This window comes from Electrophorus electricus, chromosome 5 (genome assembly GCF_013358815.1).
Source record: "Electrophorus electricus isolate fEleEle1 chromosome 5, fEleEle1.pri, whole genome shotgun sequence".
NCBI classification, from domain to species: domain Eukaryota; kingdom Metazoa; phylum Chordata; class Actinopteri; order Gymnotiformes; family Gymnotidae; genus Electrophorus; species Electrophorus electricus.
Genome location: NC_049539.1, coordinates 16616710 through 16641404, shown reverse-complemented (window position 1 = coordinate 16641404; position 24695 = coordinate 16616710). Strand labels below are relative to the sequence as shown.

Below are 24695 nucleotides of genomic sequence, written 5' to 3'. Positions count from 1 at the left end.
TGTGACCTTTCTTTCCCATTGTAGATGGGGAAAACTTTTACTGAGGTTAAGAGAGACAAAACAGTTTAAATCCATCCCAAAATACTGGGACTTCCTGGCAAAAACCCTTTGTGCATTGGAAATTTGCTCTCCTCAGGGACATCCTTTCAGAGCAGCAGGTGTCTTAAAATGTTCCCATACAATGAGCCCAGTAAATGCCCAAACGGCAATAAACAAGAAAATAGCAAAACGTCCTTTTATCCATCTAAACTAACGTCACTGAGGTCACTTGTTCAAGCCTGACATTCACTCCACTGTGGTCTGTCTGTATAAGGCAGCGATTGTCTACAAGAGGCCTTTTGTTTTTTCTGGTGGAGCAGAATGCACTTGGGGTTTGGAGGTTTAAACCTCACAGCCTGCCTTGTTACTCCTGGTAAACAAACTTTGCACAGCAACAATCAAGTAAGGCTCTGCCTTGTCCTCCCAGTCTGATGCCAAAGCTGTTCCAGTCTATGTGCCATCCAAAAAAAAAAAAAAACACACAAAAAACCCCCCAAAAATCACAAAATATAGCAAGTGAACTTCACAGCTAAGACTTAACAGTCATCAAAGTCAGTTTTAGCAGTGTTTACTCACCGCCATTGTGCCTTATTGAATTGGGGACAGTGGCGCTAAAAGCCTCACTTTATGGACTAGTGAACGTAGGGACAGGGGCTGTAGGCAGCCGAGTTGCTGGAGGACGCGCAGCCTGCGCTCCCTCTGCAAGAGAATGGCAGAAGCAGAAAGGCCACTTCCTCACCAGATGGGAAAAGTATCAGGATGTTGAGCCTGATGGCACTCCCAGAAATGAAGGGGATCTGCCTAGACGTTTTATTACCTTATAGGAGCATTACTGTGACTGTGTCCTGTCCCACAGCCTGGAGCTCTCTGATGGTGACACCAGATTTGGAGGAGGAAATGCCTGCAAGTACTGCATTTAAAAAAAAAAAATCTGTGCTCCTTAATCTTTCCTTTACTCTGTACTTAATTACACTTTTATTTCCATTTCTTTACAGCTGATATAGTACAGCTAGAACTGATACTGGATGACCTTTTAAAAATTCTGTATAAATTTTTTACCTTTTTTGGACTTTTTAGTCTTAAACTATGAGAGGAAAAGTGTTGTGCACCCACCCCACACGTCCTGTACTTGGATCTCCCCTTTCCTGTTCCAGTTCTGCCTGTGCACCCTGTGGTCTGTATACACATGTAGAGTGACAGGAAATGTCTCCATCTCCACCCTCACAACAGCTTTTATAGCACACACACCAAAAAAAGGTCTTGGGCATTCCTTGTGCTTGGGGCCCATTTAGTGTGTGTGTGTGTGTGTGTGTGTGTGTGTGTGTGTGTGTGTGTGTGTGTGTGTGTGTGTGTGTGTGTGTGTGTGTGTGTGTGTGTGTGTGAAACCTTTCATTTTGCTTTCGCCCAGCTTGTTTTCTTTAACTCTATTTTAACTTTTGTGGTTCTCAAAGGTTTTTGAATGGCAAACCACAAAGGCCCCCCAGTGGATCAGCTGGGTTGGCACTGGCCTTCCTCTGTGGCTCCTGTCCACACTGCTCCTCCACAGGCCCAAAGACCTGGCAATGTGTGCTTGGACACTTAAATCAGGCAGTTTTTCCTACCTTCACTACATAGGAGCTGTCCTCTGGGACTTCCTAAGTCACATAGACAGAAAGATACTCGAGCAAGAGCTTAACTCCAAATAAATAGACTTTAAAATGCTTCCCCCTCAAAAACTAGGAAGATCACTTGGCATTATTCATGCACCCCTTTTTCTGGGCATGTGTGTTGTTCTCTATGGTATGACATGTATGACAAAAGTAATGCAAATTCAGTCCATTTTAAAATGTTACGGAATGTCTCAGAAGGTCATGGTCATTGGTCATTTCTCACTACAAAAATTCTTGCTTTTCGCTCCATCCACTTGCAGAAACTTGCACCTGTAAAAGCACAAAGTGAGACTCAAACTCAAATTTGAAGGGTCTTCATTACTTAGTGTTTGTTTTCCTTGCTTTAAAACATTAGATTCACCTCCATAATTAACAAATGAACTAAACGGGTGTATCAAAGCAGATGAAACCCATACCTGTGCTCTGATGAGCAGCTTTATGCTCTGAGTTGCATAGCCCTGCACCAAATGCGCTTTTCTTCTGACAGCTGTGAGGGTACTTTTTTACTTTAGGCATAATTTAAGATACTGGATGAAATTAACATTAATGAAATTAATGCTAGTAAATATATAATTGTGGTACCATACCCAGAATATTTTGTATACTCTCAGTTGGCCAAGATAGCAGTTCTAAACCCAATGCTTGAGTACTAAACCCTATGACTTCACAGGATAAATGAGTAAAACTAGTAAACTCTAACTGTAAACTCCTTAAGGAAAATTTGACTGTGTCTTCTGTGTGTGTTTAGGTTCTAACTCTGACATGGTGTTGGTATTAGACCCGCTGCTCAGGGAGAGTGTGTCCTGCCCTTTGCCCATCTGTGCTGGCTCGCCTCCGTCTGATGCCCTACCTACGTACAAGGACTGCTCCGACTCCGCGGAGTCCGACCAAAGTGGAGGCTCCTTGCATTGCGGATGCCTAAATTCGAGTGCCCTGGCGCCATGCCATGGCTCCTGCGTCTGCTCCACTTTAGTGTCCGACATATCTGAGCGAGGCACTTCGCAGAAATGGGCTGCAGGGGCGGAGCCGGGAGGAGGCTCCTCACCGGGCACAAACTTGGGGGCTGGTGGTAACGCCCACGGGTCCGGCAAAGCTGTTGACCTGCACTCCACCACAACTGCTGTCACAGAGACACAAGACGAGGAGGTAAACGGCACGACCCCAGCAAGCACCCTGAACCTGGAGCCAAATTGCCCCAGGGGAAGGCCTAAAGGCAGAGCCTTGAAACACCGTGAGGTGAGTCCCACTGCAGTTACACATTACTGAAGACAGTAGAGGTTGATGGGAAGTGGGGCTCAGGGTACATGCTGATGATGGAATGGTTCCACCAGGAGGTACTGTTCCACTGCAGGTAATGTTCGCACACTGGTAGCTTGACGTCTCTGTCTTTCCAGCGCACTTTTCCAGTGCCCTGGCTTTCATAACGCCCTTGTTTAGGCAGCGACCATAAACAGCACTGTTTTATAGGTATGAGAGAGAGTCTTATGGGAGCACAGTTTCCATGCTACATAAACAAGGTATCCTTTTTCTTTTAGACATGCTCGCTCTCTCTCTCTCTCTCTCTCTCTCTCTCTCTCTCTCTCTCTCTCTCTCTCTCTCTCTCTCTCTCTCATAGTAGAAAACTGTGTTTATACTGTCACTGAATCTTGTGTGCAGCCCATCAATGAGAAAACAAGTCAGAAAAGTAATTAAATGTATAGCAACGTTTTTCCTCTAGCTAGGTAAAACAATAGTTATTTAGTGTTTGCAAAATTCAGTGGTATCTTTATGCTGTATTTTTAACTGATAACTGATGAACAGGATGTAACTGATCAACAGGAGAATGATTTTTAATAGCCAAATCTTTGTTCATTTTTCACGGGACATTGGTAGATGGTGAATATTAGCTTTGTTTTGAGATTTAAGAGTAAACTGCAAATAAGCACGTTTATATCAAAGTGAAAATACACCAGTCATTTTATTATTTTAACTTTTCACAGTACAACTGCTGAGAGGTTGTTACTAGCATTCTCAACACACCACTGACCTGGCAGTGGGTTGGTGTGTTTATTAGGGATGATGTATTTTATGGGATGGTGTGTAGTCTGTCACTCAAATATGTCCTGGCCATAAATGACTAGTTTCTGTCTTTCTGTTACTAGGGGAATTGGTTTAAAGTATGGCATTGATGAGGAAAATATCTGTCAGTGTGTACAACTTAAATTTGCCATCACCCAGAGAGTTAATATAAAACATGGTTTAGAACTACAAGACACAATGTAAGAAATCCTTAAAAAAAAAAGTCTTATAGTTTTATAAATTAATCAACACTAACCTATCAGTACATCTCCCCACTGGAAAATGGGATAAAAGGTTTAAATATAACTCCCAGTGCCAGCTTCTGGACCAAAATTCGTACCTAAATGTTCACTAACGATCCAAATCTCCAACTCATTCAGTATAAAATTCTCCATAGATGATAAGATTTGCAGACTGATACAGGCTCATAATACTCCCTAAAGCAACTGATGATTAAGTTCACTCCTTGGCACTTTGGAGAGCAAATCATTGAACACCAGTCCTTCTGCCAAAGTTCTTTGCTTGGGAGATCACACTGCTCTTACTACCCCCAGTCAATACATCCACACCACACTTATTGCTATCACTAAAACCATTATACTGAAATGGTTATCTTGAAAAATATTACAGTAGGATTCCCTACATACTGGACAAATGTTATCCAACATCACTCATCTTCATGAGCAAGACTGTGCCCCATTTATTAACTTACTCTCCCCATAAATATCCGGAAAATGACCCTGCCATCTTAACCTTGAATACACGTCTTCACTCTCAAATATACATGCTCACACATTCCTTACTTTCGCCTCTTCTTTCTCTTTATTTTCGACCTTTCCCCTCTTCTTGTATGAGATTTAAACATGACTACATATTATCATTAGCATATTCACATTATTAGCATATTCACACAAATGTTTATATTTATTGTTAGTTATATTGTTTGTTTTTGCTTGATCATTCTTGAATTTATGTGGGTATCCTCAGTGATATTTGATAATTGAATTGATTATTTTGTATGTAGTTTACCTGTATATACAGTGGCATGCAAAAATTTGGGCACACCTGATCAGTTTCTGTTACTGTGAATGGTTAAGGGCGTAGAAAATCTTCAAAAGGCACAAAGTTAAAGATGAAATGTTCTTTTCAACATTTTAAAATAGATTAGAATTTGGTGATTAGATGACTTTTGTTTAGTCTAGTATTTGAGTGAAAAAAGTAAAGGAGCACCATGCAAAAGTTTGAGCACCCAAAGAGATTTGAGCTCTGTTGTCTTTTACCAAACAGCCCCCTTGCACTCTTAAAATTCAAATAATTTCTGAATAATAAAGCGAGAGAAGGCTATAAGAAGATAGTAAGGCACTTTCAGGTAGCTATTTCCTTGTAATGTAAATATGAAATGGCAGTTAACAGGATTGGTGGAGGTCAAGCTGAGATCTGGAAAACGTTTAGAGAGGACTGCTCATAGAAGACTGCTAGAACGGCAAATAAAAACCCACATTAGACTGCAAAAGACCTTCAGGAAGATTGAGTAGATTCTGGAATGCTGGTGCACTGTTTCACACCTGTACAAATATAACCTGCATGGAAGAGTCATGAGAAGAAAATCTCACCGCAAAATTCAACATCAGACATTTGCAAAGGAACATCAATTCTAAACAATTTTAGAAGTATGTAAAAAGAAAAAAAAAAAAAAAAAAGCTAAAAATTAAAAGAGAATGGCCTCTACAACAGGATAATGATCCTAAACGCAGCTCAAAATCCACACTGGGCTACCTCAAGGTTTTGCCATGATCCCCACAGTACCTTGACCTGAACATCATCGAAAATCTGTGGGTGGTCATCAAGTGAGCAGTGCATTAAATATGGCCCAAGATTGTCACAGAACTAGGAGTGTTTTTGCAAGGAAAAATGGGCAAAAATCCCCCAACAAGAATTGAGACACTTAGCTGGCTACAAAAAGCTTTTACAAGCTGGGATACTTGCCAAAGGAGGTGTAACTAAGTACTGGCCATGCAATATGCCCAGACTTTTTTGCATTTCCTTTTTTGTTTTGAAACTGTGAAATGTTACTGGGGGGTCCCAGTAACAGAAGCTTTGACCAGGGGTGAACAAAGCTTTGCATGTCACTGTACATGCACAAATATTAAGACTCCTAGTAATCTTTCAGAGCTGTGTGTGGTGGCAGAAAAACCCTAAGGCCTGGGAATTAACAAAGGGAGGATGACAAATACAAATTATGCATGGCAACATGCTGTAAGACTCTTAACTGTTATCTACGAGGTAGTTGTTTCAAATAAAGTGCCTGCTGAGTGCATATTATTCATTGTATATTTAGTGCTGAAATCAAACTATAGTGGCAATATGAACCACCATAAGTAGTGCAACTGTGGTGGTAAGGGTTCCTGCTGTAGGCTCTAATTAAGTTGCAATTCCTGTGCTTTTTTTGGGGGGAGTTAATTTTGTAGTTAATTGATTATGCTCTTTCTCTAGGTCACATTAGGCATCGACACCTTGCTGTTTCCTCTCAACAAAGATGCAGGTAATTTTGAATATTGTACAGAATGGTAGTGACATATGCTGCGACATCATTAGTGATAGAAAATGCAAATGTGAGTATTCTTACTTTTGTTTATCACTTTTAAAGTTATGTTAAAGCACCCGCCCCCCATAATTCCTTTCACAAGGCAAACCTGCTTAATGTTAACATTTGGGGGGATGTGGTGGAAGGGGGGAGGGTGTTCCCACTCTTTTCGCTATCAAGACGTCCTCTCCTCCCCGCTTACTAATGGCTACATCCCAAAGCCCTCATTCGTTCTCATGACCGAATAGGGCAATTACAGCATGCAAGTTTAGGGGCCGAATCCAGCGCAAGATTGTAATCAAAGCTTTATTATTTTTCCCTTTTTTCTTCATGTCTTCGTGACTTTGAAGAAAGGTTGTCTATATGAGCTGTGGTAGAAAGGAAATAAAATTTGGAACACACCCAGAGTTGGAATATAATTATTTTTCCTTTGTGTGTCTGTGTAAATTTGTTTGTTCACTGTCTGCTGATATGGGTTCTGTGTGCATGTGGGAAATTGATGTGTGTACATACTTGTCTAAATACTGCAATCTTTACTTTTTGCCCCACTTCTAATTTTTTAAAGTGTTATCTGCGTCCTGTTCTCGTGATATTCTCTGGGTACATGTTTGAATGGGAAGCATTATTCTTTGGCTGAGAACCTTTTTTTCATGCTCCATTTTTTTTTTTTTCTTTCTAGTATTTACAAACAGACCCACGTCCTGTCAGCCACTCAGCCAGGCGGGCTCAGTCCCCGACAGTGTGTGCAAATTTACAGAACCTTTGGAAACCTTGGTCCAGAGGAGGAATGAGCAGCACAGCATCCAGAGCCCAGATACATCTTCCCACTGCTCTCCTCTCCTTCCTTCCTCCTGCCTGGCTGCCTCTACTGCCCGTGGGGGTGGTCACGGCAACGACTCGCCCGCCCAGTCCCAGGCTTGTGCCGACCAATCGCTAGGGGTTGTGGGTGGGTCGCAGAATGCCGCTGAGAATGTGAGGAGGTCCTCGTGCAGCTCAGATGAAGGCCAGGCTCCCGAGGGAGAAGCATCTTCAGGGATAGCAGACACACACAGAGATCCCCTTGCCAGCATGAAGACCTTCCTCACCATCGAGATCAAGGATGGCCGCACTGCCAGCCAGCAATCACCATTGTCTTCCTCCACGGCGGGCACTGTGATGCCACGGATCCTCTCTGGCCCTGGAGGACAGAGATCGGGTAGGTACTTCACTGGCCAGACACTGACAGCACGTTGTCACCTGATTGGAAAATACCTATTCGCATAGTTTGCATGCATGCATTTGTGTGTACATGAGCTGATAGTCTTGAACAGATTTTAATTTTTTTTTATTACCTTTGTACATTTTACATGCTTCTGCTCTTCTGATCTTTATGCTTCGCATATTTGTCAGCAATCCTGTCTGTTTAGTTTCTGTTTACATCAGATATGAAATGCAGCAGCATATATAAACAGAGGCTGATTTATTCTCTCATATAAAAGGGACACGTTATATCAAATCAAATCTTTATAGTAAGTCAGTGTATTGTAATTTAGACATCTTGCTCCATGGGCACTGTACATTTTCATATTTCCCATTGTCACTTGGGAAAGTAAAGGATCATCAAGATTTGTGCTGATAAGTGAAAGGTCAAAAGCTAATGGTTTCACTGGATGCTGGTAAATGGAATGGAACTGGTGTATAAAAATGTCTCTTTGATAAAATGCCTTATCAAACCTCACATACATAGTGAATGCCTCATCAGACCTCACATGTGCTGAACACCTCTGCATAAAACACCTTATCAGATCTCACATACATGGTGAATGCTTCGTCATAAAATGCCTCATCAGACCTCACATGCATGGTGAACGCATCGTCATAAAACACCTTATCAGACCTCACATACATGGAGAACGCCCTGTCAGAAAATGCCTTATCAGACCTCACATGCATGGTGAACAAATCATTGTAAAATGCCTTATCAGACCACATATTTGAATGCTGGAATTGGAAAAATCTGTCACTTTTTCCCCCAAAAGCTACTTTCAGTTCAGAGAATTTGCTGAATTTCTGCACATGGCGAGTACTACTAGCTACAAATCGTGAAGAGATGTTTAAAAAAAACAAAAAAAAACACACAACATAGTTTAGGTCACATGAAGCTATGCCACAGTATAGCACACAGTTTGCATTATATGCTCGACATGCAAATGTTTGGGTTTTTTTCTCCCCATCTCTCTGACTGTACATATAATGGAAAGATGCGGATCATGCAAGGTAACCTGGGAAGGCTTCAGATAGTGGGTTGAAGACACCCAGAGCAAGTTTTAGGTATTTAAATTGCATTAGGTAATCCAAGCTTTCTTCTGAGATCACAGATGTCTGCCTGAGAAGATTTGATTGGTTAAATGGAATGCACTGTAGTGCATTTCATCATTCAGAAAACCATGTGTTTTTGGCAGCCATGCTGGAAATGTAGCCATATAGCATCTAAATATTTCTATAAATACTTTTTCCTCAGAGTTGGATGATGAATAATAAATAAATAATGAAAATAAATAATGATGAGAGCAAATTGCAGAATAATTACTAGATGTCTGTTTTTTATATTCCCACTTTCAATTTCTGGTGCTGAACTATTAGAAGCGTTTTTTTTTTTTTTTTTGGCTGCATTCACTTAGCTCCATTTGCACTATCCCTATGACTCACTGCCGATTTGAGAGAGAACTGATTTAATGCTGACACTAAGAGGATTAAACATTAAGAGTGAATAGTGTTTACAATTGTGGAGAAACACTGTACTAAAAGCTTTGCTTAACAATCCACTAATTAAGGGTTGCTACACACCAGCTGCGAGAAGGCTAACCAGATAAGACTGTATCCCTGTAATCAGAAGGCACTAACATTTCAGCACACTTTTTTTTCCCCCCCTCTCTGTCTAACACGTGTGCGCGCACGCGCGCACACACAAACACGTGTGTGCACTCTCTCTCACACACCCATCCAGAGCATACACAGTGCTTCCTTATTTGGAAGCACTGTACTAGTCTTTGCCTCAGACAGCAACATGCAGATGTTCTTTGCACATTTCAAAGCCTCCTCATTTCCATTCTCTCATGTAGCTCATTCTTTTCACTTCGACACATTAGCCAATAGTTGTAGAGAGGGCTTTTACTAAGGGTGTCATGGTGGGAGAGCTCAGGTAAACCCATATCTTGAGATAAACCCATTATCTTCAGTCATAGCTGGCCACTAAACCATGACTGTCTTGCTGTCTTATGTGCACTCTGTAGCTGTACCTAATAGGCTACCATTCAACCTACCTCAATTGTAGCTTTTAATCAACCACTGCTGCTATGACTGTTGTACTCTGCGGACAGACTGTACTGGAATCTGGGTTTGCAACCTTTAATGTTCTCTTTCATAAGTAACCTGGTTTTGACCTAAGGGTAGGCATTGGCTAGAAGCTTGTATGATTTGTACTGCAAATATACTTATCCTATTTATGCAAACACTCAAGAATGCAGCAAAACCTAAAATATATGCATTTAAATATACACAAACAAAATATTCAGAGATCTACACCCAGTGAGTAAAAACTTTCCCTTCTGTGCTCCGTAAAACACCAAAGGTGGGGTGTGAGATTACCAATTGCGTTCTGAGTAAAGATGTTCATGAGTCGCTGGTCTGCAAGCTAACGTTAGTTAAAAAAAAAATGCCAGTAGGACATGGAGCATGTACAAAAGCCAGAAACCCATTACTGCTTAAAATTTTACGTTATGTTTAAGTTTTCTTCAACTGGTTGGGTTCTTGTTCCCGCCTCTTAAATTTCGCAAGTCTTGAGTCAAAAGTCGTAAGTCGAGTCACGAGTCTCAAAATGTGTCAGAAGTGCGACTTGAGGTAGAGTCGCTGACTCGAGTCCCCATTTCTGGTGCTGGATACTTGTTTTTCCCCTCCAATGCAGAACAGTCTCACAAGTGCTAATGGTTATATTGATAGGCAGAGTTAAACCTTTTCTAATCTATATTCTAAAATTTCCTCAGTGTTGTTACTTCACATAAGGGTTCTTTGATAGTTGCTGAACTTAGAGGGCCAGTCATTCTTAGACTCACTGTGGGTGAGGTGCAAAGATTGATGATTGGGATTTATAAAATGTCCATGTCAGTCGACTTTAATGTCATTCTTTTCCTAAGATGTGCTATTTGAGAACTTTATCCATGTCTCCCCAGTAATGATTTTCTAGTTTTTTTCTGTTTTTCTTTTAAATTCACTTCTTGGCCAGTGATCCTCAAAAATGCAGGCACTAATTCATATAGACACAATTTCTATGGGTTTGTGCCAATAAAAGCTGTTTGAAGGTTTTTTTTCCATCCATCTCGTGCACTAGATTTGCTAGGTCCCATGCATTAGAAACAGATATTTTTCAATTTTAACATTTTAAAAGACATAATTAATCCTATGAACTTAACTTTTACTGCTTCAAATTCAGTGTGACCAGACATTTTATATGTTGATGCAACTTTGTGTGAGAACTTGTGAGTGTGAAACATTTGTGTCATCACTAACCCAAAGTGTTCTGGATATCTTGTTTATGTTAGTAGCGACGTGACTTGTTCTGCTCATTCATTTATAACTCTTAAGTGGTGCCAGGGTGACAGTTTACGTAACTGAATAACAGCCACCTCTTCTTTATCCCTTATACCTCACCTCATCCATAAGTTTTAAATGTATACAAATACTTGTCGACTGGTTGGAACTGGGTCTTTTTAATTTCTAAATATTTATGGTTACATTTTCTCTGGCATGACTTGACCATGTTTGAAACTGACATTTTTCAGTTTTTCAGTAACCTGTACATGTTTTTCATTCTTCTCAGTTTTCTTTCTTCCTTTTTATTGTTTTTTTGCAGAGCTGACACTTGGTCTGAGAGCAACACCATTCAAGTTCAGCAACTCCAGCTTCTCAATGGGATCTTCCATTAAGGTACCGTGACGTCACACAAGACTTTTGCTCAAACTACCCTCACACAGTTACCTTCCTGAGAGAACCAAAAGATGGTCTACTATCTCACATATCCCCCATACTGTGCAGGTAGCTATTTGGTATCTTATTTCTTTGCCCACACAGACATGTGGGTCAGTGGAGTAAACTTGTTTAGGGATCAGAATGGGACAGTCTAGTGAGGGGAAAGGGCCACTGAACAAACAGGATTTCTGTTGCTGAGAGAGAGAGAGTAGAGAGAGAGAGAGAGAGAGAGAGTAGAGAGAGTAGAGAGAGAGAGAGAGAGGGAGAGAGAGTTGAGAGAGAGGAGGGAGAGAGTTGAGAGAGGGAGAGAGAGTTGAGAGGGAGAGAGAGAGTTGAGAGAGGAGAGAGTTGAGAGAGAGGAGAGAGTTGAGAGAGAGGAGAGAGTTGAGAGAGAGGAGAGAGTTGAGAGAGAGGAGAGAGTTGAGAGAGAGGAGAGAGTTGAGAGAGAGGAGAGTTGAGAGAGAGGAGAGAGTTGAGAGAGAGGAGAGAGTTGAGAGAGAGAGGAGAGAGTGGAGAGAGAGGAGAGAGAGGAGAGAGTTGAGAGAGTTGAGAGAGAGGAGAGAGTTGAGAGAGAGGAGAGAGTTGAGAGAGAGGAGAGAGAGGAGAGAGTTGAGGGAGAGAGAATTGAGAGGGAGAGAGTTGAGAGGGAGAGAGAGAGTAGAGAGAGAGAGAGAGAGTAGAGAGAGAGAGAGTAGAGAGAGTTGAGAGAGAGAGAGTTGAGAGAGAGAGAGAGAGAAGAGAGAGAGAGAGAGAGAGAGAGTTGAGAGAGAGAGAGGGAGAGAGAGTTGGGAGAGAGAGTTGAGAGAGAGAGAGAGTTGAGAGAGAGAGTTGAGAGAGAGAGAGAGAGAGTTGAGAGAGAGAGTTGAGAGAGAGAGTTGAGAGAGAGAGAGAGAGAGAGTTGAGAGAGAGAGAGAGAGTGGAGAGAGAGAGAGTGGAGAGAGAGAGAGTGGAGAGAGAGAGAGAGAGAGAGTGGAGAGAGAGAGAGAGTGGAGAGAGAGAGAGAGTGGAGAGAGAGAGAGAGTGGAGAGAGAGAGAGAGTTGAGAGAGAGAGAGAGAGAGAGAGAGGGAGAGAGAGTTGAGAGAGAGAGAGAGAGAGTTGAGAGAGATGGAGTAGAGAGAGAGAGAGTTGAGAGAGATGGAGTTGAGAGAGATGGAGTTGAGAGAGATGGAGTTGAGAGAGATGGAGTAGAGAGAGATGGAGTAGAGAGAGATGGAGTAGAGAGAGAGAGAGTTGAGAGAGAGAGTTGAGAGAGAGAGAGTTGAGAGAGAGAGAGTTGAGAGAGAGAGAGTTGAGAGAGAGTTGAGAGAGAGTTGAGAGAGAGAGAGAGTTGAGAGAGAGAGTTGAGAGAGAGAGATGGAGTTGAGGGAGAGATGGAGTTGAGGGAGAGAGAGAGAGTAGAGAGAGATGGAGTTGAGGGAGAGAGAGAGTAGAGAGAGAGAGAGTAGAGAGAGAGAGTAGAGAGAGAGAGAGTTGAGAGAGAGAGAGATGGAGTTGAGAGAGAGAGTTGAGAGAGAGAGAGATGGAGATGGGAGAGAGAGATGGAGTTGAGAGAGAGGGAGAGAGATGGAGTTGAGAGAGAGGGAGAGAGATGGAGTTGAGAGAGAGGGAGAGAGAGATGGAGTTGAGAGAGAGAGAGAGAGATGGAGTTGAGAGAGAGGGAGAGAGAGGGAGAGAGAGATGGAGTTGAGAGGGAGAGAGAGACAGAGATGGAGTTGAGAGAGAGACAGAGAGATGGAGTTGAGAGAGAGACAGAGAGATGGAGTTGAGAGAGAGACAGAGAGAGAGAGAGAGACAGAGAGAGATGGAGTTGAGAGAGAGATGGAGTTGAGAGAGAGAGAGAGAGTTGAGAGAGAGAGAGAGTTGAGAGAGAGAGAGAGTTGAGAGAGAGAGAGTTGAGAGAGAGAGAGTTGAGAGAGAGAGAGAGTTGAGAGAGAGAGAGAGATGGAGTTGAGAGAGAGAGGGAGAGAGTTGAGGGAGAGAGTTGAGGGAGAGAGTTGGAGTTGAGAGAGAGAGAGAGATGGAGTTGAGAGAGAGAGGGAGAGAGTTGAGGGAGAGAGTTGAGGGAGAGAGTTGGAGTTTGAGAGAGAGAGAGAGATGGAGTTGAGAGAGAGAGATGGAGTTGAGAGAGAGAGAGAGAGATGGAGTTGAGAGAGAGAGAGAGATGGAGTTGAGAGGGAGAGAGAGATGGAGTTGAGAGGGGGAGAGAGTTGAGGGAGAGAGTTGAGAGATGGAGTTGAGAGAGAGAGAGAGATGGAGTTGAGAGAGAGAGAGAGAGAGAGAGAGAGAGAGAGAGAGATGGAGTTGAGAGAGAGAGAGATGGAGTTGAGAGAGAGAGAGATGGAGTTGAGAGAGAGAGAGATGGAGTTGAGAGAGAGAGAGAGATGGAGTTGAGAGAGAGAGAGAGATGGAGTTGAGAGAGAGAGAGAGATGGAGTTGAGAGAGAGAGATGGAGTTGAGAGAGAGAGAGATGGAGTTGAGAGAGGGAGAGAGAGACAGAGAGAGATGGAGTTGAGAGAGCGACAGAGAGAGATGGAGTTGAGAGAGCGACAGAGAGATGGAGTTGAGAGAGAGACAGAGAGAGATGGAGTCGAGAGAGAGACATAGAGACAGAGAGATGGAGTTGAGGGAGAGACAGAGAGACAGAGAGATGGAGTTGAGAGAGAGGGAGAGAGACAGAGAGATGGAGTTGAGAGAGAGATGGAGTTGAGAGAGAGGGAGAGAGATGGAGTTGAGAGGGAGAGAGAGACAGAGAGATGGAGTTGAGAGAGAGAGAGGAGAGAGAGAGAGTTGAGAGAGAGAGAGAGTTGAGAGAGAGAGAGAGAGAGAGAGATGGAGTTGAGGGAGAGAGTTGAGGGAGAGAGTTGAGGGAGAGAGTTGGAGTTGAGAGAGAGAGAGAGTTGGAGTTGAGAGAGAGAGAGAGATGGAGTTGAGAGAGAGAGAGAGATGGAGTTGAGAGAGAGAGAGAGATGGAGTTGAGAGAGAGAGAGATGGAGTTGAGAGGGAGAGAGAGATGGAGTTGAGAGGGGGAGAGAGTTGAGGGAGAGAGTTGAGAGATGGAGTTGAGAGAGAGAGAGAGATGGAGTTGAGAGAGAGAGATGGAGTTGAGAGAGAGAGATGGAGTTGAGAGAGAGAGAGAGATGGAGTTGAGAGAGAGATGGAGTTGAGAGGGAGAGAGAGACAGAGAGAGATGGAGTTGAGAGAGCGACAGAGAGAGATGGAGTTGAGAGAGAGAGAGAGAGAGAGAGATGGAGTTGAGAGAGAGAGAGATGGAGTTGAGAGAGAGAGAGAGACAGAGAGAGATGGAGTTGAGAGAGCGACAGAGAGAGATGGAGTTGAGAGAGCGACAGAGAGAGATGGAGTTGAGAGAGCGACAGAGAGAGATGGAGTTGAGAGAGCGACAGAGAGAGATGGAGTTGAGAGAGAGACAGAGAGACAGAGATGGAGTTGAGGGAGAGACAGAGAGACAGAGAGATGGAGTTGAGAGAGAGGGAGAGAGACAGAGAGATGGAGTTGAGAGACAGAGAGATGGAGTTGAGAGAGAGAGAGATGGAGTTGAGAGAGAGAGAGATGGAGTTGAGAGAGAGAGAGATGGAGTTGAGAGAGAGAGAGACAGAGAGAGATGGAGTTGAGAGAGCGACAGAGAGAGATGGAGTTGAGAGAGCGACAGAGAGAGATGGAGTTGAGAGAGCGACAGAGAGAGATGGAGTTGAGAGAGAGACAGAGATGGAGTTGAGGGAGAGACAGAGAGACAGAGAGATGGAGTTGAGAGAGAGGGAGAGAGACAGAGAGATGGAGTTGAGAGAGAGAGAGAGATGGAGTTGAGAGAGAGAGTTGAGGGAGAGAGTGAGAGAGAGAGTTGAGAGAGAGAGATGGAGTTGAGGGAGAGAGAGATGGAGTTGAGAGAGAGTTGAGAGAGAGAGAGAGAGAGAGAGTTGAGGGAGAGAGAGATGGAGTTGAGAGAGAGATGGAGTTGAGAGAGAGATGGAGTTGAGAGAGAGAGTTGAGAGAGAGGGAGAGAGAGATGGAGTTGAGAGAGAGGGAGAGAGAGATGGAGTTGAGAGAGAGGGAGAGAGATGGAGTTGAGAGAGAGGGAGAGAGAGATGGAGTTGAGAGAGAGGGAGAGAGAGATGGAGTTGAGAGAGAGGGAGAGAGAGATGGAGTTGAGAGAGAGAGAGAGAGATGGAGTTGAGAGAGAGAGAGATGGAGTTGAGAGAGAGATGGAGTTGAGAGAAAGGGAGAGAGAGGGAGAGAGAGATGGAGTTGAGAGGGAGAGAGAGACAGAGAGATGGAGTTGAGAGAGAGACAGAGACAGAGAGATGGAGTTGAGGGAGAGATAGAGACAGAGAGATGGAGTTGAGAGATAGAGGAGAGAGAGAGAGTTGAGAGAGAGAGAGAGTTGAGAGAGAGAGAGAGAGAGTTGAGAGAGAGAGAGAGAGAGAGAGATGGAGTTGAGGGAGAGAGTTGAGGGAGAGAGTTGAGGGAGAGAGTTGAGGGAGAGAGTTGGAGTTGAGAGAGAGAGAGAGAGAGATGGAGTTGAGAGAGAGAGAGAGATGGAGTTGAGAGAGAGAGAGAGATGGAGTTGAGAGAGAGAGAGAGAGAGATGGAGTTGAGAGAGAGAGAGAGAGAGAGAGATGGAGTTGAGAGAGAGAGAGAGAGAGAGAGAGAGAGAGATGGAGTTGAGAGAGAGAGAGATGGAGTTGAGAGAGAGGGAGAGAGAGATGGAGTTGAGAGGGAGAGAGAGACAGAGAGAGATGGAGTTGAGAGGGAGAGAGAGACAGAGAGAGATGGAGTTGAGAGGGAGAGAGAGACAGAGAGAGATGGAGTTGAGAGAGAGAGAGACAGAGAGAGATGGAGTTGAGAGAGAGAGGAGAGAGGGAGAGAGAGAGAGAGAGAGTTGAGAGAGAGAGAGAGAGAGAGAGAGATGGAGTTGAGAGAGATGGAGTTGAGAGAGATGGAGTTGAGAGAGATGGAGTTGAGAGAGATGGAGTTGAGGGAGAGAGTTGAGGGAGAGAGATGGAGTTGAGAGGGAGAGAGAGATGGAGTTGAGAGGGAGAGAGAGATGGAGTTGAGAGGGAGAGAGAGTTGAGGGAGAGAGTTGAGGGAGAGAGTTGAGGGAGAGAGTTGAGGGAGAGAGTTGAGGGAGAGAGTTGAGGGAGAGAGTTGAGAGATGGAGTTGAGAGAGAGAGAGAGATGGAGTTGAGAGAGAGAGAGAGATGGAGTTGAGAGAGAGAGAGAGACAGAGAGATGGAGTAGAGAGAGAGAGAGAGAGAGAGAGAGAGAGATGGAGTTGAGGGAGAGAGAGAGAGTTGAGGGAGAGAAAGAGAGAGAGGAGAGAGAGAGGAGAGAGAGATGGAGTTGAGAGATGGAGTTGAGGGAGAGAGTTGAGAGAGAGAGATGGAGTTGAGGGAGAGAGAGATGGAGTTGAGGGAGAGAGAGATGGAGTTGAGGGAGAGAGAGAGAGAGTTGAGAGAGAGAGATGGAGTTGAGGGAGAGAGAGAGTTGAGAGAGAGAGAGAGAGTTGAGAGAGACAGAGAGAGAGATGGAGTTGAGAGAGACGGAGAGAGAGAGTTGAGGGAGAGAGAGAGAGGAGAGAGAGAGTTGAGGGAGAGAGAGAGAGGAGAGAGAGAGGAGAAAGAGAGAGTTGAGAGAGAGAGAGATGGAGTTGAGAGAGAGACAGAGAGATGGAGTTGAGAGAGACAGAGAGAGAGAGATGGAGTTGAGGGAGAGAGAGAGAGAGGAGAGAGAGAGAGAGAGAGGAGAGAGAGAGTTGAGGGAGAGAGAGAGGAGAGAGAGAGAGTTGAGAGAGAGAGAGATGGTGTTGAGAGATGGAGTTGAGGGAGAGAGTTGAGAGAGAGAGAGATGGAGTTGAGGGAGAGATGGAGTTGAGGGAGAGAGATGGAGTTGAGAGAGAGTAGAGAGAGAGAGAGTAGAGGGAGAGAGAGATGGAGTTGAGAGAGAGATGGAGTTGAGAGAGAGAGATGGAGTTGAGAGAGAGAGATGGAGTTGAGAGAGAGAGATGGAGTTGAGAGAGAGGGAGAGAGAGGGAGAGAGAGATGGAGTTGAGAGGGAGAGAGAGAGAGAGAGAGAGAGTTGGAGTTGAGAGGGAGAGAGAGAGAGAGTTGGAGTTGAGAGAGAGAGAGAGAGAGTTGGAGTTGAGAGAGCGAGAGAGAGAGAAAGTAGGCAAAGAAACAAACATTTACTGTAAGGGCAATGAGGTAAACTTGCCCAAAGTAAATTGTTTGGGTGGTCTTAGACAGGATATGGTTCTCTTACACATCCTCTGGGCTTCTGAAATCACAGCAATGAGCGGTACAGATTAGGGTGGCAGTGCTGAGCTTTGGATGGCTGTATAATGCCATGTAAATCTTTTGACTAGAATTATGCAGTAAAAAGTCAAAGAAATGTTGTTGTTTTTTTTGTTTTTTTTAACTGGTGTTCTAAACAAGCCATTTGGGGAAAGATCTAAAAAGGATGGTTTGGAAGGACAAAGACCAGAGGTGAGTTTGTTTAACTACCAGTGTTTTGGAAATAATCTAGTGGTATAAACTAAAAGGGATATTAAAATACAAGTGATGTAATCTTGTGAACGTTATTGAGGAGCAACTGCACACCTCCCGCCCGGCCTTTGATGGCAAACCTGCTTGAAACCAAACTTTATTTGGACGTCACAGCTCTTAAAAGGGGGTGTTAGTCCCACCCACTAAAGGAGGGACGTTTGGCCAATTTGTTACAATTATATCAACTACCCAACTAGAATAATCCTGTTCTAATCAGTCATACTATGACAGTTGAGCACAGTTCAGCCTGTAAATGTGCCTTTGTTTACCATTTTAATCTGTATTATTGGATTACTGGTAGCATTGCTTGGAAGAACTTGCGCCATTTATGTTGATGTGTTTTGTGTGCCAAGGAGATAAGTGAATAGTACTTGTTATGGTACTATAAGGCAGAGAAAGCACGCATGAGCGTATAGTTTTTGTTATGGTGCTATAAGGCAGAGAAAGAATGCTTGAGCATATAGTACTTGTTTGGGGTGCTATAAGGCAGAGAAAGCTTGTATGAGTCTCTCTGACGCCTAGAAATGCTTTTTACCAACATGCTCTGGCGTGCTCTATGAGTTACTGTGTTGATAATTTAATGATGCATAATTGTAAACTTCATTGTAAATAGCTTAAAGCTTTAATTATTAGTAATTTCTAACGTAATAATTCTGTATTATCATCATTATGTAAATTGCCATTGTCATCTGGATGCCCCCTAAGGCACACTGTTGGGCAGTGGTAACTGTGGTTAAGGTACTTGACTTGTAATTGGAAGATTGCTGGTTCAAGCCCTGCCACTGTTGGGCCCTCAATTGCTCAAGTTGTGCTCAGTCATTTTATTGTAAGTTGCTTTGGATAAAAGCATCAGCTAAATGCCACAAATGTAAATGTACAGGTAATTATCTGTAGTCATGGCTATCATTGGTGATAATTTATATGTTTAGTTTTACCTATGGCTTTGTACTCCATATTTTTTCTGTGCTATATTTTGTGAAAGCATTAACATTAAAGTGTTTCAGCCATGAAGGCATTGTAGTGCCTATAGCCACTGCCATCTCTTGGCTATATCATTAGAATTATATACTATTATAAGTGATATATTGAAGGCATTCACTGAAAATTTGATTATGCCTTAGCTAATTGTTTTTTTTCAGATCCTTACCTGCTTCCACTTTGTTTGCTGGGTTAAATCAGTGACCACTAGCATAAAACAAGCAGTGGTATTTTTGGATGACCTTTTTTGGGATATGGCTGATATTTTTAGATGCATTGCTATAAGTGTCCAGAATGGTCAGTCACATTTGTTATTTCAGTAGCAGTTGCCTGATGAATGTCCCTCTGTGGTACTGTTTCAGTTGTGTGCGAACAAGACATACCATTTTAAACTAAGGGTGTAACAGAGAATCAATTAAGTGACTTATCCTACCATATCCTTGTGACGTCCATGAAAGAGAAAGACCTCTGAGTAGTTGGACACTGAATTTTTAATAGCTGCCCCCACCCCAATCACACATTTTTAAGGTCATTTCTGACCTCTTTTGTTTTCAGATATCAGCTGAGTGATCCGATTAGGTTTTAGTCAAAGATGTGATGTATATCTCAATCATACCAATTTAGCCACATGAAATATGATTATTTGATTATAATACACACTCAAACTCAGCATGTAAATACTAACTGCCAGGACTTATCTTGGACTGCAGCCTAGCTATGTGCATGTGGGACGAGAGTATACTTGTACCAAGAACTGTTGAATGTTTGCAACACCCAGCATGCCAGAATGTGAGGATCTGTGATCAGGTTTAGTTTATTTTGCATTTGTGCACATTTGGTGTCTAGGTCCAGAATGAAGAAGAACAGCCTCCTCTTTGCTATTGCCCATAGCCTCTCTGTGTTCTGCCAGTGGAGGTGTGAAGGGCAAGAGCTCTAAATAAAGAGAGCAGTAGGGGTTGAAGGGGGTGTACCCACTAGAATAATGGAATGACTGGTGATAAATAGACATGACTATGGCACCTGAGCTAGAGGGGGGCCCTGGGCCTTTGCTGCCATGGTGACAGAATTCCAGGCCTGTTCATTGGTTCTCATGTTCTGGCCATTTGAAGAGAAAGGATGTGGAGTGGTTATAAAGGGATAGGGGTTTGTCCCAGGGACCTTTCAGAGTAGATGTGAGTTTGTGTGATCTGCAGCTTTTTGTTAGCTTTGATATTTCATCCAAATTTCAACCAAACATTGCTGAAAATAGAAGAACAATCCAGCATTATTGAGAAGCCAGGTCACCTGTTTGTTAGTCACTTGTAGGCTGAACACTAAAATACCTGTGAACCTCACCATGCCTGGGGTCAACCTGGACCTAGTGTCAGCCCTGGAGGATAAAGTGGCTTCCCTTGGCAGCCCGAGTGGAGAGTGTGCTGAGTCTGGCCTGGAGGCCGTAATTGGAGACCTTCTTGTGGAATCGGTGGTGGACGAAGATCCAGATGAGAACTTGGACAATACTGAAGAGGGGGTGAGCAGGCTGGAACTTACCCTTCAGTGTGCTGTTCAGGAGATCCATTGCGATCTGAAGGCATTCGGCAAGTACGTAGATGTGCGCTTGGAGGAAGCCACTGCAAAGGTTAACCCAGCTATTGAAGCCATCGCAACCTTGCAAGAGGAGAATCTGAGGTTAAGGCTTCAACAGGAAAAGCTCGCCAGGCAGATTGAGGCCCTTTGCCAGGCTCTTGGGCTTCCTGAAGATCAGCCCTCACAAGATCAAGATATAATCATTGTGCCATTGGAACCCAGTGCTGATCCGGTCCCGCATCCACCCACCTTTTCCACCCGCCGGTCGTCTTCCACACCTTCACTGATCAGCAGCTTCTCCCGGAGCAACAGTATGGTAGGGTTAGGATTGTGCATGCTTATATGGTTTTGTGTTTTTTCTGTGTAGTTCTGTAGGCAACCTTATATTGGTGTTCTATACTAAACTGTTCTAGGCTGGATTTGCAGACATGGATTAAGTAAAATTGCAGTGCCAATGGTGGATCTCATTTGGAAAATCTTTTTGGACTAGGCTTAATCTGAACTGTCCCTAAATGTCTTTTGGCTCATACAGAAGAGGGTTCAATGGGGTTTGTGTACAATTGTTTTTCATCTACTCCTCAAAACTGGTTGGCAGTGTAAGACAAAGCTTCTGTGTGTTCTGGGCCTTTTACGTTGTTCAAACAAAGATGCCAATGACACAGGCACCTCTTTAGGCAGGACACTCTCCAGTTACACTGCACATATGTGGTCTAAAGGGACCATGGACTCTATTATTGGTATTGACCAGCACGTAGGTCAAACAAAAAGCATGCGAGAGCTGTCCCCAGGGTACACCAGCTGTCAGAGCAAGGGTTGACTTGCATACCCCTTTTTTTCACGCATTCTCCTGTTGCCTGAATGCCATACCACAGGAGTATACAGGTCCATCCTGCACTGTGCTCAGCTCTCTACTCTGTCTTCTTTTAATCCTTTAAATCAGAGCTGTGGCCAGCATGCCAAAGTTTGGCCCCAAAAGGACTTTTGTCCTAGTGGCGAACTGAGTTTTAAGCAGCTGGATTTTCTTTGCTGTTTGCTGCCATCACAGATGGGCTTCTGTTGCACATCACTGGGATGTAGTGCAGTATGTGTGTGCAATGCCAGGACTGCATGTATCGTGTGTCCTTCCTATTCTTCATTAACTTCTACTTCAGCTTTATTTCTGAAGCTCATTTAAAAGACAGCAGGTGTCAGTCAGAGTGCTGCACAATTAGATAAACTCCAACATGGATTTGAAAAAATAAGAGATTAACTAAAAATGAGTACTACAAAAGACTTAAAACTGCATAATAATCTAAAATAGTGCAACTAGGGAAGTAACATGCTGGGAGTAACCAGTTAATAAAAATCGCAAAGCAACTGATGGCAGCACAGAAAAGTTAGAACAGATGACTGAAAGTATGATCTCATTAGAGTTCATTTAGAGAAGTTTTTAAATGTAATTTAAAATACCTTTTTGGGGCGGGGGGGGGATGATTTGATAAAAAATGGGAGACTGAGTTTAACTTCGTTTGTTTTGATGTGGGTGAGCTGTGATTGGAGGTGTGCCACCATGTGCAGGTGTAGTTGTGCTTATCTGTAATGGCTACAGCGTTAAGGCTTTTAACATGCGGGCTCTGCATGCAGCCTGTCCAGCTTTGTGCCTGGTCCGAGGAGACACCTGGCACAGCATTATTAACTAGGCCTTAGCAATGGTGAATGATGACTAACTGGTCGAGTCTTGAAATAGACTTGCATCCTATCTGGACATCCAGTACCACTAATTCCAAATGTTATGGTTTTCATGGCAGATGGCATGTGCGATTGGGTAGAAATGTCTTTATTCACTGCTATGCTAATTAGAAAGCTTTACTGTAATACTGTGATAACAGATGGTTGACAGAATACGCTGGGCTGTCTGGTATGTATTCCTGATACAGTTAAGTGACCTCAAGTGCCTTTAACTTGCATAATATCTTTGAATGATTCTATGCTCACACTACTTATTCAATTAATAAGCTTTGTTTAGCCTTTGCTAAGTGCCTTGTGTATACTCACAGATTTGGTATAAGGCTGAGACTATTTTTTACCAAGCAGCTGGGAGGTGTGTGTGTTTTCGGGTTCGCGGGTTCGGGTTCGTGTTTGCGTGTTCGTGTATTCGAGGGTTCGTGTGTGCATGCGTTCCATCGAGACAGTGGGGCAGGTCTCTTGGGAGCTCTGTTACAACAGAAGTACAATGAACGCAAATAAGGGCCTGCGGTGTTTCCTATAAAGAGAACCAGTAGGAGTCTGGAGACATGCTGGCTGGATGTATAGAGCTCTCAGCCAGTCTGAATAAAGCCCCACACACAGCCTCCAGCAGGAGAGCACTTTCGGGAAACATGCCTCTGCTGTTTTATTAAAGGCTCTTGTCTGCCATGTTCCCATGTCATCATCAGAGGTGCACAGCACATCCCTGGTTGTCTCTGACACCCACACAATTGTACATACACATGCCTTCTGTTATTTCTTTTATAGATTTGCTGTTGTTAAAGGGCAAATAATATAAAGGGGTGTACAGAGAGGGTTCAGCAAATTGAGCAGTGTACTTGTAGAGAGAGGGTTCAGCGGATAGTTGTAGTGCATTTGCATGCTATATTCCCAAACCTGCAATTACATTTGTTTTATACTTATTTTTCCACTTTGTTTTTTCAGCAACAAATGCCTTTTGTTTGATTCGTCATGCCTTTGATTTTCATGTCAAGTAAGAAATATTAAAAAGGTGTTTTCATCTTACTAAACCCAAGCTTTATTTAGCCATACAGTTACTGTTTGGTCCATTTGCCTTCCTCTGACACATCTAAAAATTAATGTTATAGCCATATTAATGTAATCTCTGGGATTAGCTGTCCAAGCCCCTTTCATCCCACCTGGCCGGACAGGTAGCTGGTGGTGAAGCTGGGAAGGGGAATCGGCAGGCCTGTGGGTCCTTAGGATTGGTGTGCTCTCATTCCTGCTTAAATGTCAGCGAGCTTCCATGGCCTTTGTGTAAACACAGCTGCAAGAATAGATATAATTTGGACCCCCACCCCCCCCCCCCCCCCCCCCGAAGAACAGTCCCACCATGCTTGTGTCTCTCTCCCTGTTCCACCTTCCATGCCAGTTATGTGCTTGCAAATTGTGACTTCAATGTGGTCTGTAATTATTACATATTAAAGTTTTGAGTTGTCTTTAACCTGCCCATTCTTTCACAAAGCCCAGGCAAAGTGAAAAATCAAACTGCACTGGGGGACCTGTTGATTTCAGTGCTGCGATTTTCCAAGTGCTGCCCAAGCAGAGCGCTCATTCTGTGCCTGCCCCTCTGCAGATGGAGGAATCTGCCTTTACGGTCGCCTCTGCGGTCCAGATGGCCAGTGACGCTCCAGCGGTCCCTAATGGCTCCTCGCTAGCTCAGCTGAAAAGTGAGGCGGCCAGCAGCAGCAGTGGAAGCAAGCTCACTTCAGAACAGCTGGAAGCCATACAGGACGAAGAGATCCTAGACAAAATGGTAGTGCCAAATGGCCACCACACCAAAGTACATTTTTCACTGAAATTTGAAAAATGAACTGTGTTAAAAGCATACAATTGTCAGTGAGTCATTTAGTATTGATCTTTGTGTTTCTTGTAATAGCTTGATGACTCCAAAGACTTTGAAGAGAGGAAAATGATTAGGGCTGCAATGAGAGAACTCAGGAAGAAAAAGAGAGGTAAGAGATTCACTCACATTCACACTCATGCTGTGTCCATCTCCTTCTTTCTCTGTCTTCTGTGTGTGTGTCTGTCTCTCTCTCTCTTTCTCTCACTTTTTCCCCCCTTATATCCACATCAATGAAAATGTGGTTCTCTAGTCTTTTCCCTCCTCATTCCATCACTTCATGTTTCCCTCTCTGCCTTTAGAAGCAAGGTTGGGATGTTCAGTGGAAGAACTAGGTAGGGCAGCTTCTGTGTGCTTTGCGTGTGGGGTTTTATCCCCCATCTGTGTGCATATGCAGTACATTCACTCATTTTGCACATAATGTGTAATTCTGATAACTGCATTTGCATGACCTTTGCATAATTTCTCATAATGGTACTGTACACAGTTTTTGGTTGCTTGCATTATTTGACGAGGGTTCAATTACACATTTTTTGCAGTGTTCTCACTTCACATGGGAATGTATTCCTTTAAATAACTATCAAAAACCACCATGATCAAAAGTCAGTTTCCTAAAATTGTTGAACCTTTCTCACTATCAGAAGACACTGTCTCAGCCTGAGTGTTTTTT

General features: G+C 43.5%; 1 protein-coding gene across 6 annotated transcripts in view; it reads left to right on the top strand.

Moving 5' to 3' along the window:
- smtnb (smoothelin b) overlaps positions 1–24695 on the top strand; it is a 53457-nt gene that overhangs the window by 23065 nt on the left and 5697 nt on the right. For 4 of the 6 annotated variants that reach the window (XM_035526054.1, XM_035526052.1, XM_035526053.1 and 1 more), the window contains 7 exons: positions 2437–2924; positions 6240–6288; positions 7010–7525; positions 11219–11292; positions 23759–23938; positions 24062–24137; positions 24328–24360. In XM_035526054.1, the coding sequence (XP_035381947.1) occupies positions 2437–2924; positions 6240–6288; positions 7010–7525; positions 11219–11292; positions 23759–23938; positions 24062–24137; positions 24328–24360 (1416 nt within the window). The remainder of the gene's footprint in view (positions 1–2436; positions 2925–6239; positions 6289–7009; positions 7526–11218; positions 11293–23758; positions 23939–24061; positions 24138–24327; positions 24361–24695) is intronic. The other 2 variants (XM_035526057.1, XM_035526055.1) reach the window with 1 other exon arrangement.